At 45.6% G+C, this 23,508-nt stretch overlaps 2 protein-coding genes across 14 annotated transcripts in view; one reads left to right on the forward strand and one right to left on the reverse strand.

Moving 5' to 3' along the window:
• HMBOX1 (homeobox containing 1) overlaps positions 1 to 22,684 on the reverse strand; it is a 425,772-nt gene extending 403,088 nt beyond the window's left edge. For 10 of the 13 annotated variants that reach the window (XM_033938859.1, XM_033938852.1, XM_033938851.1 and 7 more), the window contains exon 1: positions 22,419 to 22,643. The gene's annotated coding sequence lies outside the window, so the exon portion shown is untranslated. The other 3 variants (XM_033938850.1, XM_033938848.1, XM_033938849.1) reach the window with 3 other exon arrangements.
• A 161-nt stretch (positions 22,685 to 22,845) lies between these two features.
• Positions 22,846 to 23,508, forward strand: part of INTS9 (integrator complex subunit 9) — a 256,971-nt gene continuing 256,308 nt past the window's right edge. The window contains exon 1 of the mRNA XM_033938099.1: positions 22,846 to 22,965. Coding sequence (XP_033793990.1) covers positions 22,957 to 22,965 — 9 coding nt within the window. The 5' untranslated portion in view covers positions 22,846 to 22,956. The remainder of the gene's footprint in view (positions 22,966 to 23,508) is intronic.

Consider the following 23,508-nt stretch of genomic DNA (forward strand, 5'->3'; position numbering starts at 1 on the left):
AATTTCTATCAGAGCTGAAAATCCAAGTTTGCAAAGATAAGATCATCCAAACGGTAACAAAGCCTTGATTGCTGTGTTGCTTAATTAATACAACTGTGTTGTGTTAAGATAACTACAGCATATAAAAATAAAATTACTTGCCGTTAGTTTTCAAGGACCAAGCACATCAAAGAATGATGCTTGTCTGGGCACACTGACGCTCATAACATTGATAGACTCTTGGATATGCAAAGTAGAGAATGACAGGGTGACAAAATTCATCATCGTTCCCGTCCCCGCGGATAACCACGGGAAACCATCTTCATGTCATTCTTTAAAGAGAGAGGGAAGAATCAGAGTATAATTGGGCACAACCACTGACCCGCAAGCTTTGCTTTGAAGAATGCTGGTGTAGAAGGACTGAGGTTGAAATAGACACTAGAAAATGACATGGGATTATTTCCTGTGGGGACGGGAATGGTGTTGAATTTTGTCACCGTGTCATTCTCTAATGCGAAGTACATGTCATCAATTCTAGTGTATATTTGTGAAGAAAATGTTTAAAAATAAAGTAAAATTCTGGAATCTTTTTGGGGCACACAGTTTGAGAGACACTGGTTAAAAGTATATTCACATGTTCCTTTGATGCCCCTCCTGGCTCCATATTGTGAGCTCTTATCCTCAAAATTTTGGTACCTTATTTATTTATTGGGATTTATTAACCACCTTTATGAAGAGATTCACCCAAGGTGGTGTAAGGAAGGTACAATTTAACATAAAACTTACCATTTTGTTAACAGCATAATAACAAATATAAACATAAATACAATGAATGAAGTAAACTCAAAATCAGCAAAGTAAAACTACCATGAAACAGTTAAAAAATATACTTATTAACAGCACTGAAATTCAAATAAGAGAGACCTAAGTTTATATGCCGCATCCTCTCCATAATTATAGAGCTCGGCACGGTTTACAAGAGTTTAATAAAGGAAGGAGTAGCATAGAAGGTTTGGATGTTGAGTCCAGGGGGGAAAGAGAACATTACAATTTTGTGAAGAGCCTAGTTTTCAGGTACTTACGGAATAATTGGAAGGAGCCCAGAATCCGCAGTGGGGCTGTAAGATTATTCCAGAGCTCTGTGATTCTGAAAAAGAGAGATTTGACCAATTTTCCCGCATAGAGGATACCTTTTAGCGAGGGGAAGGATAGTTTAAGTTTTTGGGTGGGCCTGGTGGTGTCAGGGCTCGAGGAGTTCCAAGAAAGCGGGATTAGAGGAGGGAGGATGCCGTGTAGGATCTTAAAAGCTAGGCAGGCACATTTGAAATGAACTCTGGAAATTACTGGGAGCTTGTGAAGTTTGGACAGAAGTGGGGAAACATGATCGAATTTGCGTTTTGCGAAGATCAGCTTGGCCGCAGTGTTCTGAATTAGCTGAAGTCTTTGAAGACTTTTTTTAGTTAGACTTAGATAGATGGAATTGCAATAGTCTAGTCTGGAGAGGATGATAGCATAATACTTATGAAATACCTAATAAACACACATCAGAACATTTAAATAACATACCCTCCCTTTTACTAAACCATGATAGCGGTTGTTAGCGCAGGGAGACATGCTGAATGATCTGTGCTGCTTTTGACGCTTATAGAGTTCCTATGAGCATCAGGAGCAGCGCAGAGCATTCAGCGCAGCTCCCTGCGCTAATAACCGCTATCGCGGTTTAGTAAAAGAGGGGGATAGATATGACACTAATGCTTTCTACAATACAGCTTATCATACAGCCGAAGGGCCAATTGCAGATATTAGATGAGGACCAGATGGGTGGTACAGAGTCTGTTGGGATAAACAGACAGAAACATAGAAACATGATGGCAGATAAAGGTCAAATGGGCCATCCAGTCTGCCCATGGGAGGCTGATATAGATTTGAATGTTTCAATCATCTCTCTTTTCCTGCCTTATTTTAAATCTTTTAAGCCTATGCATGCAGGAGGCAATTTTCAAAGCTATTTAGCCCAGGTAAATAGGCTTTTGAAAAATGGCCACCCTGCAAGGAAGTGTTGCGAAGACAGGGTTAGACCAAGGAGGCAATTGCAAATGTTTTGCAGGTGTAAATTTCTACAAATACTTTTTGGGGGGGCAATTTTCAAAAGCACCTTTCGATTTAACACCTACCTGCACAGATTTTACAATTGTCCCAATATAATGCAGACAATGCACAATTCTGATAGCCCAAATTTTATCACCTCCATCTTTTCCATGTATATATATAGATATACATATATACTGTACTTTTCGCTCCATAAAACACACTTTTTTCCCCAAATAAAGTGGGTGGAAATAAGGGTGCGTCTTATGGAGCAAATACCACAACCCCCCCTCCAGTACATTTTTGTACTCCCGGCACTTCCCCCGCTGGATGGCTGATGCAGCGAGAGGCAGAGCGGCGAACAAGGCAGGGGGGAGGGGCAGACGAGCGACACCATTACAGGAGCAGGCGCTGCAGCAGCAAGGTGAACAGCGAGCCGGCCAGCAGCACGTACATCATGGCTCCTGCCCGGAACCCAGCACCCCCCTCCTCCTCCTCACACACACACTCTGTCCGCCCACTCTACTCCGCACCAACTCCTACTTCCGGGACTCGGCCGGCGGAGAGCAGCATAACTGGACAAGCTCCCACGTCGCCATGCTAGCAGCATCTCCCATGTGCTTGTGTCTCAGCTTCCCGACATCTGCTCGAACACTGCTCGGCATGTGTGTCTGTTGTCAGGTCGCTAAGCTCTAGCAGAGGGAACTGGGCCGCACATGGTTTCCTAGCACTGGTTACAGAGGGCACGTTACGCCATTCAACTTGGATGCTAAAAGCCAAAAGTGCTGCAATCCTATAATGCACCCAGGAGGCCGGTAAGAAATCCAGGACTGGCCCACAGTCTCCCCTGCCAGGATTTTAGAAAGTAAAAAAGGTACCGGGGGGCCACCCTGCCTGCCCACCCTGTCCCTGCCAGCCACTAGGCCTGCCTGCCCTGTCCCTACCTGCCTGCCAGCCACTAGGCCTGCCTGCCCTGTCCCGGCCTACCACTAGACCACCAGAAGGGGGACAGGGTAGAGCCTGGGAGGGAGGAGGGACAGGGTGCAGAGCTTGGCAAGGAGTGTGGCATTGGGTTCAGAGCCTGGCAGGGAGAATTTGGTTCAGAATGTTTTTTTTTCTTGTTTTCCTCCTCTAAATCTAGGGTGCGTCTTATGGAGCAAAAACTTTATTTTTATATACCGCAATACCACAAACAGTTCAGAGTGGTTTACACAGAAAGAGACTGTATACAGACAGCAATATTATAAAAAAAACTTTCAAAATTACATTAACATGGTAAGATTAATCAATTTTTCCTGGAAGTGTTTTAGAAGTACATCATGGTAGAAATGGAGTCTGAGAAATTTGTCAAAGAGATAAGTTTTGATTGACTTCCTAAAAGTTTGGTAAGAAAGAGCGTTTGAGATAAAGTTGGTTAAACATTTATTCCATTTGCCTGCTTGGAATGATAGTGTTCTATCGAGGAATCTCTTGTAGATAGAGCCCTTCAAGGATGGGAAAGCGAACATATATATATTTATTTTTTTATTCAGCATGCTTTCTCGATGCTAGTTCAAGGTGAATTCTATTCAGACACAATAGATATTTCCTTGTCCCCAGAGGACTCACAATCTAATAGCCTCATTTACTAACCTGCAATAATATGTTAACCACATTAATATGCATATTTTACACAAGCCCATTATTCTCAATAGAGTTTTTACTAAGCACATAACACACGTGGTCATATAAGTGGAAATAATAAGGAGATTTGGAACTGCAGGCTGGTTAGCCTGATCTTTGTGTGAGTTGGTTCTTCACTCTCACAATATTATATTAACTTCTCCTCATTTCTCATATGCATATTCTTATGCCCATATACTCCTATAGGACCCCAGAAGAAGGTCTTTATGACCTAAACACAGACCGTGTTGGGTCCATACCACAACACTTTAACTGTGTATTATATGGACTGTTTTATCGACCCGCATCACTTTATTGTGAAGACTTTTTAATAAACTATTGCATCAAGATTATCGATTCTACAGTTTTCGTCCTTTGTGTTGGTCTATGTCATAAGGCATACAGGGACAGACTCAAAGATCTCAATATGTATGCTTTGGAGGAAAGGCGGGAGAAGGAAGATATGATACAAACACTTAAATAGCTAAATGCCATAAATGTGCATGAGGTGAGTCTCTTTCAAATGAAAGAAAACTCTAGAATGAAGGGGCATAGGCTGAAGTTGACGGATTCAGAAGTAATCTCAGAAAATACTTTTTAATGGAAAGAGTGAGGTGGTGATTGTGTGGAACAGCCTCCCAGTGGAGCTGGTGGAGATAAAAAATTGAATCTGAATTCAAGAAAGCTTGGGACAAGTACATTGGATCTCTAAGGGAGAGGAAGGAATAGTAGATGGCATCATTAGGCAGAGTAGGTAGGTATGTCATTTAGGGTTTCTACAGTGTGCCAGCAAGATAAATGCTCTGATGCTCACAGAGCATTTATTTTGCAGACTCATGGTAAAACCTCTACCACAGCTTTATAAAAGCCAGCATTATTTTCTGACCTGTCTGAAATGTAGGATCTTTCAATATTATTTCGTTCTGACTCGCTCCCAAGCTCAGAGCTGCCCCCTACCATAACTTCATTGATACTGTTTTCATTTGTTGGTAGCAGACCCACTGCTTTCTCTCCATGAGTTAGCTCCTATAATATGAGCTAACTATAATATGTGCTTGGTACACCTTTACTTCTAATCTATCCTCCAGCTGGCATTTTCCAATTTAACATCCATCAGATTCCCAATTTGTTCATGCACAAGAAGTATATACTTATGGCCATAGGAGCCAGCTCTGTGGGTGCTAGTGGATGCTGAACACCCACTGTACTGAGGGAGCTCCTCCACCGTATGTATCCAGGGAAAGGTATAATTTATATTTATGTTTGGCACCTCCAATCATTTTGAAATGTTGACATCTATGCTTCAGGGTGTGTTGAAATTAAAGAGCTTGAGATCACGGTGTAATCGTATTCTAAGAAGGTCTACTATGAAGACATTGAGAATATTGTCCACAATGAAAAGTGAAATTCCCCAAGAGTCTATGCTGGGACCGCTGATTTTTAACTTATTTATTATGTTTAAACAAATTTTTAATGGGGACATCAAGAAAGCTCTCATAAACTGAAGGTTTTTGATTCTTTTAGCTCTTCGGGAACCTAATCATGTGTGGTGCAGTGGTTAAAGCTATAGCCTCAGCACCCTGAGGTTGTGGGTTCAAACCTACGCTGCTCCTTGTGACCCTGGGCAAGTCACTTAATCCCCCCATTGTTCCAGGTACATTAGATAGATTGTGAGCCCACTGGGAGAGACAGGGAAAAATGCTTGAGTACCTGAATAAACTCATGTAAACCGTTCTGAGCTCTCCTGGGAGAACGGTATAGAAAATTGAATGAATAAATAAATAAAGAAGCATAACTTCACATTTTTCCAACTACTACCCTCCCAACACTCCCCCTTACCATGACAATCATAAAGAAAAAACACACAAGGGGCTATAATTCCACTTAACCATTTGGGGACACACGTTTTACAGATGGTGACAGCAGTTCTCCCAGTTGATTAAGAATAAAACTACAAGCTTTTGGATGCAATGTCTGAATTTATGGGGACCAAATGGCCAAGAAACAAGATTGTTGCTTAAAAGTGGTATTTTCCCATCTCAAAATTATCTAATATAATAAAGCCCTAAGCGAGCATGCGCACTCCCACCTGCGTGCTCCCGTTTTCCGTGCGCTATAGGGACCCGCAGGTAGGAGTGCGCATGCGCGCAGCCCACGCTCACGGCAGCAGAAAGAAGAGGCCGTACAGCGCTGCGTCTCCCGCGGCTTCGGGGTGTGAAATGGCCAGGGCGACGTCAGCAGGGGCCAGACCGGAGCTGGAAGGGAGAGGAGCTGCTCTCCTCCCCTCCCCCAACGGACTTTAATTCCTGGCTCCCAGGCTTCTCCTCCTGCTCCGGCTGGGCCCGCGTAAAAAATCCAAAAACCCCCAGAGCTCGCTTCGGGTCCGGCAAGGACTGCGGGTCCTGAAACCTTCCGATTCAAGCAGCGTCTGCAGCACTCTACACACGCTGCTTCGGGGCCTTCTACTGCCCTGATTTGCTGGGCAGTAGAAGGCCCCAAAACAGCATGTGTAGAGTGCTGCAGACGCTGTTGGAATCGGAAGGTTTGTCGGGACCGCGGGAAGGGAAGGGGGGGGGGTGGTAAGGGACTAAGGGAGCCAGCCAGACCGCGGGAAGGGAAAGGGGGGTAGGGGAAACGCTACTGCTGCACAGAGAAGTGGTGTGGGGGGAGAAGTGGTGTGGGGGGAGGGAAGTGGTGTGGGAGGGAAGTGGTGTGGCTGCTGCACAGGGAAGTGGTGGGAGAGAAATGCTGCTGCATAGGAGGCAGGGAGAGAGACAGATAGAAAGAAAAGAAGAAAGACACAGGGGGGAGACACAGAAAGACAGACAGACAGACAAAGGGGGCCAGGGAGAGAGAGACAGAAATAAAGACACACAGACATATATTCTAGCACCTGTTAATACTAAAATACTAGTTTATAAATATTAGTGAAGTAATTAAGGGTCCCTTTTACAAAGCCACAGTAGTGATTCCTGCGTGCCAAATTCAATTCCTATGGACTGTCACATTTGCTGCACCAGGACTTACTACCGTGGCTTTGTAAAAGGAACCCTAAATTTGTTGATGACACCCTCCCCTATTTTACAAAACTGTAGCGCAGTTTTTAGCGCCATCCATGGTGGTAACAGCTCCGACACTCATAGGAATTCTATAAGCATCGGAGCTGTTACCGCCGCAGCTGGCGCTAAAAACCGTGCTACGGTTTTGTAAAGGGGGAGAATTAAAAAGGGGCTCTTAAGACACGCAAAGTATCATACTATACTTTGGGTCGCCAATATATGCAACTGCAAGTTATGCATATGCTTTGTGGCAATCCGGAAAACCTGACTGACTTGGTGTGCCTCCAGGAGAGGGTGAGCAGCACTTTTAGGACAACTAACCCACTCCCTGCACTATTATCACAGCATACCAGTTTGACCCACTATTAGCATCCCACTGGGGAGGAGGCTGAATTGATTTCTAGAGTTGTATTCTATAATGGAATAGGACAATAACACAGCGATTACTGAACCACACACAAAGCATGAAGCTATAAAATACAACCACTAAAGCCTTAGTGCCCTGCATCATAACAGAGCATCATTGATGAGCCCTGCTAAGGAAGCAAACCTTGTAAAATAGAGCGAAAGGCCCACATCTCAGCAAGAGGATCTGCTACAAAGAATTTAGTAAATATTAATAGCAGACACAGAAGCTTGAGGCAGAATTATTTTCAAAGACAGAGGGAGGGTCAGTCTTATCTCTCACCTCTAAACTCCACAAGATCCAGGCAGCTGATAAAGAGGACCTACCGAAAGGATAGCCTATTTTTGGAGGGGGGTGGGGAAGTGGGGAGGAGGTAGAACTGAGAGCTGAAATGGATATTGTTTGTTTATTTATCGCCCACCCTTATCCAGGGCGAGTTACATGCTAGGGTATATTGGTAGGTAGTTCAGGACACTCGGCATATTAAAGACTCAAGCAACAAGTGATGGGACCAGCATCTAACCAGAACTGTAGCAATGTGGCATGACCCCAAATTTTATCTGATAACTGAAAAACCACCAGGTCTAATTTAATTATAAACAAAGCATAAAGGAAAGAAGAATATGGAACCAGACTATCTTTTGTTTTCCTTTGAATGATGAAGTTCTTATTTTAGTTAAAAATAATAAAGTCACCTGCTCAGAGTGGAAAGTTCAGAGTTGTTTTCTGTGGTATGGGCAACTTATATTAGATAATGCAGAACAAGGACCTGTAGCAAAGAATTCAGCAAAGAATTCCCTAAATAGGATGTTTTTACATGGTAGATATACTCCTCCTTTAGCAAGGTTGCAAGCGATTTCATGTCCTCAATGGGTTTGGGTGAACTGGTGCTATTCCTTCCTCAGTGTCAGTCAAAAGGCTAAGGGCTAGGTGCATAGAGCTCTAGCAACCTAATGGAAAACACCAGGGGCTAGATGCACTAAAAACTGTCGCTCTAGCCCAATTCATAGAGCGATTTTAAAATGGCAACAGATGCACAATGAACTTTCCATGCAAATTAGTTTTGTGGAGGTCGGCCATAATCCCACCCCATCAGTTGCTGAAAAAGCAACTGTCACACATGCACAGAGCCGGCAGGGGAAGCCCAAACAGCTGAGAGGCAGGGGAAGCCCCGAAGCAGCCTCCTGCCTCAGCTGTTTGGGGGCAGGAAAAGCACAGTTACTTACCGTTACAGGTGTTATCCAGGGACAGCAGGCAGATATTCTTAACGTATGGGTGACGTCACCGACGGAGCCCCGGTACGGACCTTTTTAACTAGAAAGTTCTAGTTGGCCGCACCGCGCATGCGCGAGTGCCTTCCCGCCCGACGGAGGAGTGCGTGGTCCCCAGTTAAGATAAGCCAGCTAAGAAGCCAACCCGGGGAGGAGGGTGGGACGTAAGAATATCTGCCTGCTGTCCCTGGATAACACCTGTTACGGTAAGTAACTATGCTTTATCCCAGGACAAGCAGGCAGCATATTCTTAACGTATGGGTGACCTCCAAGCTAACAGAGAGGGAGGAGGGATGGTTGGCCATTAGGAAAATAAATTTTGTAACACAGATTGGCCGAAGAGTCCATCCCGTCTGGAGAAGGCATCCAGACAGTAGTGAGTAGTGAACGTGTGAACTGAGGACCAAGTGGCAGCCTTGCAGATTTCCTCGATAGGTGTGGAGCGGAGGAAAGCCACAGAAGCAGCCATAGCTCTGACCCTGGGGGCCCTGACAGCACCTTCCAGTGAGAGACCGGCCCGAGCATACAGAACACAATGCAGGCAGCAAGCCAGTGGGAAAGCGTCCGTTTAGAGACAGGACGACCTAGACGGGTAGGATCGAAGGTCAGAAAGAGCTGAGGAGATGAGCGGTGAGCCCTGGTAAGTAATGCAAGGGCACGCTTACAATCCAGCGAGTGTAACGCCTGTTCCCCAGGATGGGAATGGGGCTTAGGGAAGAAAACAGGCAATACAATGGACTGGTTGAGGTGGAAGTCCGAGACCACCTTAGACAAGAAATTAGGATGGGTACGCAGAACACACCTTGTCATGGTGAAAAACTGAAAGGTGGGTCGGCAACCAGTGCATGCAGCTCACTAACCCTCCTGGCAGAGGTGATGGCAATGAGGAAAAGCATCTTCCACGTAAGAAATTTGAGTGAAGTTGTGGGCAAGAGGCTCAAATGGAGGTTTCATGAGGGCTGATAGAACCACATTCAGGTCCCAGACGACTGGAGGAGGCTTCAGAGGTGGTTTGAAGGCCTCTCATGAACCGGGAAACCAGGGGATGAGCCGTAAGAGGTTTTCCGAGGATAGGCTCATGAAACGCAGTGATGGCACTGAGGTGGACTCTGATTGAGGTCGACTTGAGGCCAGCATCGGAGAGAGAGAGCAAATAGTCCAGTACAGTTTCCACCGCCAGTGAGGTGGGATTGTGATGATGAAGGAGACACCAAGAGGAGAACCAGGTCCACTTCTGATGGTAACATTGGAGGGTGGCCGGTTTCCTGGAAGCATCCAAAATACGACGGACAGGCTGAGACAGATTCTCTGGAGAGGTCAGCCCGAGAGAAACCAAGCTGTCAGGTGGAGCGAGGACAGATTGGGATGTAGTAGAGACTGATGCTGCTGTGTAAGTAGAGTAGGAAACACAGGAAGAGGAATGGGCTCCCTGAAGTTGAGCTGAAGCAGGAGGGAGAACCAGTGTTGGCGAGGCCACTGAGGGGCAATGAGGATCATGGTGGCTCTGTCCCTGCAGAGTTTGAAGAGCGTCCGCAACATCAGAGGTAGGGGAGGAAAGGCATAGAGGAACCGATCCGTCCAGTCGAGCAGGAATGCATCCGGGGCCAGACGATGAGGAGAGAAGAGTCTGGAACAGAACTGGGGCAGCTGATGGTTGTGAGGAGCTGCAAAGAGGTCCACCTGAAGAGTGCCCCAGAGAGCAAAGATAGAGTGGAGTGTGGGAGGATCCAGGGTCCACTCGTGAGGTAGAAGGATGCGGCTGAGATTGTCGGCCAGGGAGTTCTGTTCGCCCTGGATATAGACAGCCTTGAGGAAGAGACTGTGGGCCGAGGCCCAGGTCCAGATGCGGATGGCCTCCTGACAGAGGAGGGGAGATCCGGTGCCGCCTTGCTTGTTTATGTAGTACATGGCGACTTGGTTGTCTGTGCACAGGAGAAGAACCTGAGGGTAGAGAAGGTGCTGGAAGGCCTTGAGAGCATAGAACATGGCCCTGAGTTCGAGGAAGTTGATGTGATGTTGACGCTCCTGAGGGGTCCAGAGTCCCTGGGTGCGAAGATCTCCCAGGTGAGCGCCCCATGCATAGGGGGAGGCATCTGTGGTTATGATCATGGAGTGAGAGGGTAGATGAAAGAGTAGACCCCTGGAAAGATTGGAGGAGTTCAACCACCATTGAAGAGATTGCCGAAGAGACGATGTCACAGAGATGGGATGAGAAAGAGGATCGGTGGTCTGTGACTAGAGTCCACTGAGGTGTCCTGAGGTGGAGTCGCGCCAGAGGAAGTACATGGACCGTCGAGGCCATGTGGCCCAGGAGGATCATCATCTGCCGAGCTGGAATGGAGTGATGAAGGAGCACCTGACGGCAGAGGTGGAGCAGAGTTCGATGGCGGTCGGAGGGGAGAAATGCCCTCATTAGAGTGGTGTCGAGAACTGCTCCAATGAACTGAAGTCACTGTGTGGGAAGCAGATGCGACTTGGGGTAGTTGATCTCGAAACCCAAGAGATGGAGGAACGAGATGGTGTGATGAGTGGCTTGAAGTACAAGCGGAGACGTAGGTGCTTTCACCAGCCAATCGTCCAAGTAGGGGAACACCTGAAGGTCGTGAGACCTGAGGAAGGCCACCACCACAATAAGGCACTTGGTGAACACTCTGGGCGATGATGCGAGGCCAAAGGGTAGCACTTTGTACTGATAGTGATGGTGCTGTATCTGGAACCGTAGGTAGCGACGTGAAGACGGATGGATTGGAATGTGAGTGTAGGCCTCCTTGAGGTCTAGGGAGCATAGCCAGTCGTGGTGGGAGAGAAGAGAGTAAAGCGTGGCTAGGGAGAGCATTCTGAACTTCTCTTTGACTAGACACTTGTTGAGGTCCCTGAGATCGAGGATGGGACGAAGGTCTCCTGTTTTTTTGGGGACCAGGAAGTAGCGGGAGTAGAATCCCTGACCCCTTTGGTCCGGAGGTACCTCTTCGATGGCATTGAGGAGAAGGAGGGATTGGACCTCCCTCAGGAGGAGGGGGGTTTGGGAGGAGTGAGAAGCAGACTCTACGGGAGGATGGTCTGGTGGAAGAGTCTGGAAGTTGAGAGAGTAGCCGTGGCGAATGATGTTGAGGACCCACTGGTCTGAAGTGATGACCTCCCAACGGCTGAGGAAAAACTGAAGACGTCCTCCGATAGGTTGAGGGAGAGGCAGCGATGGTGGGAGAATGGCTATGCTCTGGAGAAAAGAGTCAAAAGGGTTGAGACGGCTTAGATGAAGGAGGAGGTTTGGCAGGTTAAGTCTGTGGGCGAGCCTGAGTCTGATGTTGGTGGCAAGGACGGCGAGACTGTTGTTGAGGCGGATTGAGAGGTCTGGCCGAGAACCTACGCTGGTAAGAAGACTGTTGTCTGTAGGGACGAGCAGGTGGAGTCTTCTTTTTAGGTTTGATCAGAGTGTCCCACCTGGTCTCATGTGCTGAGAGTTTCTGGGTTGTTGAGTCCAGGGACTCTCCGAAGAGTTCATCGCCCAGACAAGGTGCGTTAGCCAGGCGGTCCTGGTGGTTAATGTCTAGGTCAGAGACTCTCAGCCATGCCAAACGGCGCATGGCCACCGCCATGGCAGAGGCGCGAGAGGTCAGCTCAAATGAGTCGTAGATGGAGCGAACCATAAATTTTCTGAGTTGGAGGAGGCTGGAAATTTGTTGCTGGAACAGAGGGAACTTACGTTCAGGAAGATATTTCTGTAAGGAGGAGAGCTGTTGCACCAGATGCTTCATGTAGAAGGAGAAGTGGAAGGTGTAGTTGTTGGCTCTATTGGCTAGCATGGAATTTTGGAAAAGGCACTTACCAAATTTATCCATGGTTTTTCCCTCTCTGCCAGGAGGGGTGGAGGCATATACTGGAACCCTGAGATTTTTTCAAAGTAGATTCCACCAGGAGGGACTCGTGGGGCAATTGAGGTTTGTCAAACCCTGGGATTGGGATAACCCGGTACAAGCTATCCAATTTACGAGGGGCTCCGGGAACAGTGAGGGGAGTCTCCCAGTTCTTATAGAAAGTTTCCCGTAAGATGTCGTGGACGGGCAACTTTAGAAATTCCTTGGGAGGTTGCTCAAAGTCTAGGGCATCGAGGAAAGCCTGAGACTTTTTAGAGTCGGACTCTAAGAGCTGCTGACATTTCCCTAAGGAATTTAGAGAAAGAGGATTGCTCTGGTTTGGAGGCGGTGTCGGTCATGGAGGGTTCTTTGTCGGTTGACGAAGTGTCCTCTTCGGTACCGTGAGGGGAGTCTTCCCACAAGTCTAGGTCCCTAACGTCGGGGTGCGTACGTTTGGACATCGGCGTGGAGGGCTCGGCATGGCGGGTCTTTGAGAGAGATTTGCCTGAGCGCACCGAGGCGGTACCGGGTGAGGAAGACCGATGTCATTCCTGGGACCGGACAGGGTCGGCAGTAGCACGGGTATGCACCGTAGGTGTTTCGGCCAAGAGCACCGGCATGGAGGTATTAGTCGGTACCGAGGGGGTCGACACCGATGGGACAGTGCGAGGCTCGGACCGGTCCTGTACCGGAAGGTGCGGTGCCAGCAACGCTGGCAACAGTTGTTGGAGTTGTTGTTGCAGCTGCTCCTGTAACTGTGTTTGAAGTATGGCTGCGATGCGGTCATCCAGGGGAGGCACCAGTACCGCTTTTTTCTTCTTCGGTACCATAGGTGCCGCTCTACGCTCCGGCGATGAGGAGGTCGATGATGAGGCACTCACCGAGATCGGAGCGGAGCGTTTTCGGGGCCGGTGCGGCGCCGGAATGGCCGGTGTCGCAACCGTGGTAGGAGGGCGCTCGAGGGAAGTGGAAGGCTTCTTAGACGGCTTACCTGGGCCCAACGACCCCGAGGAAGGGTCCGGTGGTGTCGACGTCGTCGGTGCCAACTTTTGGGGTGCCGTCGACGTCGCGGCAGGTTCCATGGCAGATCCGGTACCAAACAAAATATTTTGCTGGATCTGCCTACTTTTCAAAGTGCGCTTTTTAAGCGTAGCACAGCGGGTGCAGGTGTCAGCCCGATGCTCTGGACCCAGGCACTGGAGGCACCAATTGTGCGGGTCTGTGAGAGAGATCGGGCGTGCACACCGCTGGCACTTCTTAAAACCCGGTTGAGGGGGCATGAAGGGAAACACGGCCTCCGCAAAATCAAAGCCGGAGGCCTGTATGGTGACAACAGGCCCCGCCGGGGCCGGCTCGAAAAAACAATGAAAACTCGACGAGTTTTTTTTTATTTTTTTGAAAGGGAATTTAAAGGAATCCGAAGGAAAAAAAATAGGAGAAAATCGAAAAAATACGCGAGCGGGAAGTCAAACTAATGATTTCAACGGCCGTTGAAAAACATGCGACTTCTTCGCTCCGCGGAAACGAAGAAACTGGGGACCACACACTCCTCCGTCGGGCGGGAAGGCACTCGCGCATGCGCGGTGCGGCCAACTAGAACTTTCTAGTTAAAAAGGTCCGTACCGGGGCTCCGTCGGTGACGTCACCCATACGTTAAGAATATGCTGCCTGCTTGTCCTGGGATAACCGTTTTTCTCTTCTTTTTTTTTTTTATGGGCACAGATGCTTTGCATAGAGTTAACCACGCACAATAACTGTCCCCATTAAAAAAAAAAAAAAAAAAAGTTGTACCAGCCCCCTCCTCCTGACAGCTGCTGCATCCCCCCATGACAACCACAGGTCACCAATACCATCCGTTAACCCCTGATGATGAACGCTGCCCCCGCAACAGTGATGCACCTACAGATACAAGAGGGTTTCCATCTGCCTCAGCAACCTAGTTGTGCATCCGGGCCACTTGAATCCCCTCCCACCCTACACAAAGATTCTCCCCTCCCACCACCCCACCAACAAGACCCCAAAAGACAGCCCTGGTTGACTGGGGGTGTCATCTCAGAACCCCCCAGCTTAAGCACCCTCCCAGCCCCACCCCCATATCTCATTGTAGAAGCTGGCAAAAGGGATGCCTACTTACTCTTGCCAACAGGCCTGCCTCTTCAAAATGGAGGGCCTTCCCCTTCCATCCTGGGATGCACCAGGGAGGGACCTAAGACTCTGACTGACCTGGGTACCTAAGGCCCCTCCCATTGGAGGGTTTTAAGATATCCAGGCTAATCAGGGCCTTAGTCTCCTCCCTGGTACATTCCAGGATGCACCGGAAACGGGGAAGCCTGCCATTTTGAAGAGTCGAGTCTGCTGGCAAGAGGGAGTGGGCATCCCTCTTGCTGGCTTCTACAACAAGGTTTGGGGAGGGGTTTCTGAGCTGACCCCCCAGCCCACCAGACCACTAGGGCTGTCTTTTGGGGTCTTGTTGGTGGGGGTGGTGGGAGGGGAGATTCTTCATGTAGGATGTGAGGTGTCGGGAGGAACATTGGGGGATCCAAGTGGCCCGGATGCACAGTTGGGTTGCTGAGGCAGGAGGTCTAGCTAGACCTGTCAGTTTTTTGGGGTCGGTCCAAGTGATCGCTATTTTTTGTGCTTGGCGAAGCAATGTTAGAGCATTGATCAGTCAGCTACTTTGCACAACACATAGTGAGTCCTTTTGTGCATCGGGTCGGAAAATATGATTGGTAGCTAAACCAGTCAAACCGGTTTAGCGACAATCGGAGATTTTAGTGCATCTAGCTTCAGGTTGGGAGAGAGTTTCATTTTCTGGGCACTGCTAATCACAAATAGCATGCAAATTATATGCACACTATTCATGCTGAGTACCTTAGTGAAAGGGGGAGGAACTGTGCCTGGTGTCTGTGCACAAGAGCTGAGCTTTAGGTACAGCTCTTGTGCATAGGCACAGTACTGTGCAGGGCTGTGATCGTGAAGCTCATGTAAGCAGCAACAAGGACAAAAAAACCCGCAACTTACCAGCTACAGCTGAAACCTCTTTTGCTATGGCAAGTTCAGAAGATTTTTTTTTTTAAGTTACATCTTGGTTTTTAGACGCGGCTGTTAGGCACAGGACACACAACATACATGCAAACTGCTCAAATGAGAGCAAACCTCTCCTACCTGGGAAGTCACTGACATTTCCAGACCTGCCGGAAAAATTTGCACAGTAAGAGGTGGATGCTCCTTGTTGTGCATTACACGGAGTGCTCATTTTAATACTAACAAACTCCTTGCAATTTGCATAGGACTCTCAGTGGCTGCTATCACAATTGGTAAAAGCCGCACCCCTTCCCCCCTCCTCCCCCCCGAGAACCCTTTTGTGAACGGAGGCTGAGCTAACTTGCAAGTAAGACTGGCTACAACCAGTTTTATTTGTGCGGCAAGCTTTTGAGCATTTGGGCCTAAGAAAGGACTCTGCTTAGCTCAGGCTTAGACCCTGCGCTGGACTGTAGCCAAAAAGAAGCTGGGAAGCGATATTTATAAACAAATAGATGTAAATCTAGCTGTATCCATGATCTGTATCATCTGTGATTGCATATACGAGGGTCATTTCATAAATAATGCACAGATTGGCAATATTGGGGAGTGGATGATGCAATTGCAATAAACCTTGTTTCACTTTCACTTCAGTGCTTAAAGCAGCAGGTCGTGTGCTTAGGAGCTCTGTAGTGTACATAGTGTGGCTGTGACAGATGTGGGAAAAGGAGGCTGCAGGTGTCTCGGATACTGTGTCTGTTGATGATCAGAGGTCGTACATTAAGAATGAAACTCTATGTGGCAAAAACCCGACAGAAATCCACAGTGCGTTACGTGAAGTTTATGGTGAGTTAACAGTGGACCGTAGTACAGTTTCTCGGTGGGCAACCCGTTTTCAGAGCGGTCATGTGAGCATAGATGATGATGCAAGACCAGGAAGGCCGAATCAACAACCGATGAGCAATGTGTGAAATTCATGGCTGATGCTCTTGAACAAGACCGTCATGCAACATGCAAGGAACTTTCTGAAACCACAGGGATTCCACCGCCATCAGTATACCGAATTCTGACAAATGATTTATAAAAGAGAACAATTTCTGTGCGATGGGTCCCCCGCTTCTTGACTGCTGAACAGCAGCAGAGACGCCTGGACAATACAACCATGCTGAAACAAAGATTTGATGTTGAAGGTCAGGCATTCTTGAATCGCATTGTTGCTATTGATGAAACATAGGTCCGAGACTTTGAGCCTGAGCTGAAATCACAGTCCTACGAGTGGAGAGTTCCATATTCCCCGACCAAAAATTTTTTGAAGAGCTCAATCAAAAATCAAACAAATGATGATTTTTGCTTATGATCATGAAGGCATCATCATCACAGACAAAGTTCCATATGGAAGAAGTGTCACAACAGTGTATTATCATGATTTTTTGCAAAAAATGCACAATACCTGACCTCAGTTGCTCTTGGCTGGGCCACTCATTCTTCATGACAACGCTCACCCGCACATAGGGAATGTCATCATTGAAAAACTACACGAATACGGCTGGGAGGTGTTACCACATGCTCCCTACAGTCCAGACATTAATCCACCAGACTTCAACCTTTTTCCAAAGTTGAAACAACCTATGCGTGGACATTGTTTTGCATCTCTGGAAGAGCTTTCTTTTGCCATTACCCGAGCCATTCGGCAACTGAACAAAAACTGTCTTGGATGGAATAATGAAGCTTCCCAGACATTGGGACTCAGTCATTGCAAAGCAGGGAGGCTATATTGAAGGATTGTAAAGAAATACTTGAAAAAATAAAAATAAAGCATGTAAATTAAAACAATAGTGTGCATTATTTATGAAATGACCCTCATATTGCCTACACATGAATAGAAATTTGATTTTTCTTTGTTTTTTTAAAGAGAAGTATGACTGTGTAGTTGGAAGCAATTTTGGATGGAATCAGTAAACATGTACTGACTCCAGCGTCAAAATAAAAAAATACTGTATTTTTCAGACCATAAAACGCACTTTTTCCACCCCCAAAAAGGGGGTGGAAAAGTCGGGGTGCATTTTATGGACTGAATACACCGCGCCCTCCCCCCCCCCCCCCGGTACCTTTGTTAAGTGGCGATGGTCTAGCGTGGTCTCCTGCTGACCGGCTGCTCTTCAGGTAAAGAAGAGAGGGAGGGAGCGAAGAGGTTTACAGCTCAAGATGCCGCCTGCTTCTGCCACTTCAGGGCTTGAGGAAGGGAAGGAGGAGGGCTTTGCGGCTCAGGACCACTGCCAAGCTGGTGCTTTGGGGTGGGAGGGAAGATGGGGGGCACTGAGAGTGTGTTAGACAAGGTTTCTAACACACTCTCAATTAACCAGAAAAACAGTTATCCGGTATGCACCAATCCCCGTGGGTGCCAGATAGCTGAGATTCTACTGCATCTGTGTTTTGTGGGTGTCCTGCATGTATTATGTTTCTGAGAGTTAATGGGGGTGGTGAGGAAGTCTGTGAGAGGATAGTTTGTGCACTGAGTGCAGGTGATATAAACAACCATTTTAGAAAAAAAATGTTGCTATGTTCCATAGGTCGAAAACTGTCACATACACTTTTACCTTTGTCATTTTAGAAACATAAACTTGTATTTTCCCAGCCCTGTCACAGACACTACTATTTATTTAGATTGATATCCCGTCCTCCCCAAAGATCTCAGAATGGGTTACAGATTATAGTCAGTGTTACAATATAGGGTTTACAAACAGTGTGCTGTAATATATCTTCATATAGGATTACTTACAGATGCTGGAGAAGGGTTGAGGGAGTGACTAGGTAAAAAGGTAGGCTTTTACAGCTTTTTTTAAATTAAGAAGTCCTTTAAGGGGTCTAATATGAGGAGGTAGGCTGTTCCAGAGATTTGGTAAGAAATGGGAATAGGATCATTTCCAGGCTGTCTGGAGTTGGAGAGAGCGTTCTGATGGTATATGTAGGCGTATTTCATCCTGGGATCGTAGCATTCTCTTTAGGGTGTAGAGAGGAAGTTTGTTTGAGAAGTATTTGGGTGTCATGTTGTAGAGGGGTTTACATATGCCAACACTAGGGCTTTGAAAATGCAGTGTTTGGTTATGGGCAGCCAGTGGGCTGATATCAGCACTAGAGACACTGGGTCATGGGCTTATAGGTTTTTCAGTATTCGTCTGTGTTTTATGAGGATTGTTTATACTTTTTCGATTAGATTTTTTTTGCTGCAGCATTTTGAAAATTACCCCCCATACAATTGGCCACACAGATGAAACATATTGGGGCAAATTCTGGACAGCTGCTGTCCTAAAATAAAAGAAACTGAAGCTAGTGACTGGTATTTAGAGATAGGACTCTAGATTCTGATTCAAAACTCACCTGCACCACCACTCACTAAGTGACTTCACATGGCACTTACTTTCCCCACTACTCACCTGGATTGTCAGCTCTTTGGGAAAGGAACTTTTAATAGCATGCTCTCTCTTGTGTTGCACTATCCACACTGATAGCATCTGTTACTAGCTCCTTCATATATATTTTAAGTTACAAAAGCACAGTTTCCAGACAATTTGAAATACAATAAGTTGATACTGTTTCTTATGTGCCTGATCCTGTTGCAGGCTGGGTGGAGTGGTTTTATCCTGCTTTTACCCTCTAGGAAAGTGGCAGATGCATACCAATATCATCTTTCTAGGGTTGCCATATGGCTGCAGATCTGCCTGGCAGGGGTGATCAACTCCATAGGTGCAATGGGGTAAATTCAGGACTGGAAGCATTGCTTTTCTTAGTGAATGCAATTAGAAAATCTGGGTTACGGGTCCCTGCATACATTAGGGTAAATCCAAGACTAAATCACTCCTGTATGGTAAATCTGATGCCAGCTGGCAACCCTATGTTATTTCTACAATAAAGACCTAATTCACTACGGTTTCTTTCTCCGCCTATGGGAAGACAAAGTCAGCTTTTTAATACAGTATTTAATGTGCATTCACCACTCATCTCACCAAGGGAGGTAGTTAAACTTCTGGATTAGTTATTCCGGCAAAACAGACTGTGCACTCAGGTGGCAGCATTTTACATTATAAAGGAAGGCCGAGGCCTGATTTCTTTGATGGTTATAGATGCAAGAATAAGATTCAGTCTATAAAAGTGGCCTACAAAAGAGGTTCACAGATCTAGTGACTGCAGACTTTTACAACACAGCCATCTATTTATCCCAGCAGCTTCTGTGGAGCTTAGCAAATACAGCAGTGCTGATGGAGATCTGCTACAAAGCAGAAGTTTAACCATACTGGGAAAATTAGTGTTTTGCTGTGCACCATGGTCTGCAACGCTAGATATCATTTGCATCAAGAAAGGCTTGTTGTAATTCCTCCTGATTAGTAACTGCTTTCCAAACCCAGAGCACTGCCCTTTATCACAGTAGATCCTCACCACTTGTAACAATGACTGCTATAAAAAGCTTTCTGATCTTACTGCATAACCACAATCTTACTCAGGGAAAAAAAAAAAATCCCACCCTGATTAATACACATATCAAGTTCAAAATACAGCAGATTTTCAGTTTGACTGTTATCTGTACATGCACCACATTTAGCAGAAAGGCCACACAAAAGATATTTACCAGTCCAAGTCTGCAGCTGTCCCAGTAGTAAGTAATTGATTTTCAACTACTTTTGTGTACTGTAACAGTCTTTGGGTTTCCTATGAGATGACAATATTCTCGCTTGCCAGTGAGGCGCTTCCCCCCTCCCCAAATATGTCCCTATAGATTAATCATATATTGATCACAAGTTTCACATTTCTGCTAATTCAACCATTTCTGTAGTATATTGTGTCCAATGTATGCTATTTTTACATGGCTGGGAGTGAAAAAATGTCACTTAACACAGAAGAGTTTATAGAACTGTTGTAAAGATGCTAACTTTTTTTTTTTTTAAAGAATGAAAGTTTTAAAATTCATCAATTACAATATATACATATACTGTATATACATACAAACACAATTAAAAAATCATTTGAATTATTATTTTGCTGAATCTACTGCTATACATCCACATTCTTGAACAGATGCCTCCACTAATATCTAACATTTGTTTCATTTTAATTAACCAGAATGTATATCTTAAGTGGGATACGTATGGTCCTGAAAACTCGAATACAGCACTACATTAACATTAGCATTTGAGTTGGAGATTCCAACCAGCACAAGCCCTGTCATTCCTAACAAAGCTCTGCAATTTTGACTCCTGACTTTATTAGATCCCCCTACAATTTCCCCTCTTTAGCATTAACCCCTACCTTCTCCCTTTACTCCCTATCATTCAGTAGTGCTGCCTCCTAGGAAAAGGTCTATCATGGACTGAAACCAAGGGGTGAAAGGGTTGTTTCTTCTTGGTTGCAAATGTCCCTTTGCAGCTGTAAATGTGACAAACTATCTCTTTACAAGAAAGATAGGAGACAGACAGGCATAAAGCATGAGTATTTTACATACACTTCAGGGAACACCCTTTTCTATCCTGATTCAGTAGTATGTGCTGTCCATGCAGAACTGTTTTGCTGCTCTCCAAGACTATAATACCATAGCGCAGAAATTCCCAAAATATTGCTTTCCAGATAAATTTCTATTCCCTTTTATTTGTCTTAACTGTGTCACTCACCATCTCTATTTAGGCTGATTTACTGTTACTGAACATCTTTGCTGAAACTGGAATAAAGCATATTATGTATCACAGCTCTTTAGCCTGGTCCATCTATCTTTCTATGGTGGAAAACAATCATTCTTTCAGAAAAGTGTCTTCCTGACTAAGGTAATGAGACTTTTATAATTACACAGCTTCAGGACAACTTTTTAAAGTACTGTAATTGGTATGGTCACTTCATTATAATATTCAAGGGTATTTTCAAATGGTTCTAGTCACTAGTTGCTGATTCCAGTGACCTGAAACATAGACTACATACAGTTCCCAGAGTTGTTCATCCCAAAAATAATTAAAATATGAAAGCTATTTCTTCAAAGCAGAATTTACATTTACAGCATTTATACCAAATTACTCAAGGTAAACAGCAATGTCAGATGGTTGACTATTAAGACAGACTCATTATCTGCTGTTTTGTTAAATTCCACAACTGACAGAAATGATAGTTTTCACTTACAGCTCCCATGACTTAAAAATCCGATTTTAATCAGAAAAAGTTTAATAAAACGTTTCATCCTTACCAAAAAGCAAAAGGATAATAATTATCTCAGCCTCAAATGCCACCAACATATTAAAACTGGACAGTTAATATATTTTATTGATCCAAAGTACCAAACCAAAAAACATTAAAGTAACTTGGATTTTTGTCCTAGACACCTAAATTACACCCACTTCATATAGATAAAGGAAGGAAGAAAGAAATATACGGTAAGTAAAGTAAGGGAGGGCACACCCCCGTGCTAAGCATGGCGTGCATCTAAAAGATAAGTACACTTTGAAAAACGCAGCAATGACCTAATAATGACTGCAGAACAAGAATACCTTTCTCAATAAAATACAAAGACATATTAAAGAAAAAACTCATCTGTTAATTCTTTCCTTTTTCGAAATTAAGTCTTATTAACAGTATTTTCTTCCACCTAATAAACCCCGCTGAAAGAGTTACTGTAATCGCATCATGGGTTCAGTCTCTGCTTTAATGACTTCTCTGCTCTCTCCCGTTCACGCCTGGTAAATAAAACAGACATCACCCCTTTCTCATGCAGACACTTCGCACCAGATATATACCCACCTCCGCTTAGTCCCGAGTTATCTAGACACTACACAGACCGGAGCATGTAGCAGAATATCTTTGCACTTTTCACATAAAATAAATTGTTATTGCACAATTCTTTAAAGACACTTTCCTAGTGCTTTCTCGTAAAGAAAAAAAATAATTCCTTTCTCAAAATCAAATTCGCAGACTCAGCACTTCAAGATCTCAAGTTAAAGACGTAAGAAAGCACCTCCCTTGAGGATTTATTCAAACTCCAGACCGCAACGAATGCAAAACACAAAAAAGAGACCCACTTGAGTCTAAAAGATGAAGGGGCACTTACCTCTGAATAGTGATTACTTCTTCACTTTACCATATAGCTGCAGAAGTGAAATAAAATAAAATATTCCCGAGATCTTTGTGTTGTGGGAAAAGAAAGATGGAAGTAAAGAGTATAGGAGGGTAAAACCGCCTGCCTTTCAGTGTCCCTCAATTTCTCTTTCTCAATCACATCAGACTGACTGTCTTTGTCTGTCTGACAACCGCCATGTTGACATCAACATCAAAGCTCCCACCTGCTGCTGTGAAACTCTGGGAGTTGTAGTTCCCTCTTCCCCAGGGTATCGGGGCCAAGGACCGGAAGTGACAGTCAATTTGGACTACAATTTCCACAATGCCCTGAGACAGGACAAGGGGAAAGGACTACAAACTGACGCAGCAGGGACTACAGCCCCCAGGAAAGCGTTAGACCCTGTTGCTGTTCTACGTCGCCCCGGCTTAAAGTAAGGGGGAGAAGACTACGTTTCCCGGTGTGCAACAGGGCACCTTGAGCCGGCGCACGGCTGAATGTGGCGCTGCTCGGTTGCTTTCCACAGCAAGACATGAAGCTGGTGAGTGCTGCGGCGTTTGTGCCCGTTACTTCCGGTAGGAGGCGTCCAGCTTGGGGCGCTGGAGCTGCTGTAGGGTTTTCTCTGCTCTGGTTTCAGTGGATCGGAAAAAGTGGCGAGATTAACTAGCTTTCCGTCACTCTACCAAGGCATGGGCCAGCAGCTCAACCTAGCCAGACGTGAAATAAGTTTATGCTGTGTGTTAAATTGCCTATCTTGGGTGATATTAGTGTGTGGTTCCTATTCATGGGTTATGATAACATTGTCTTTCTGTATAATCAAATTTATTTTATGCAGGTTACAGTACTTTCTTTGTCCCATAAACTTTTCTTCCTGAAACAATGGAGGACTAGGGGACTTGCCTAAGGTCATAGGGAACTTCAGTGGGAATTGAACCCAGTTCCCCGGTTTATAGCCTACTACATTACCCATTAGTCTACGTCTAGAATTGCCCTGGCCTCTTGTATACATGGGATTGTAGCCTTGCTCTTCTTAATAAATGCAATAATTGGAAATTCAGAATTATAGGTTCTTGTTTAAAATGGA

This window comes from Geotrypetes seraphini, chromosome 3, assembly GCF_902459505.1.
Source record: "Geotrypetes seraphini chromosome 3, aGeoSer1.1, whole genome shotgun sequence".
Lineage (NCBI taxonomy): Eukaryota > Metazoa > Chordata > Amphibia > Gymnophiona > Dermophiidae > Geotrypetes > Geotrypetes seraphini.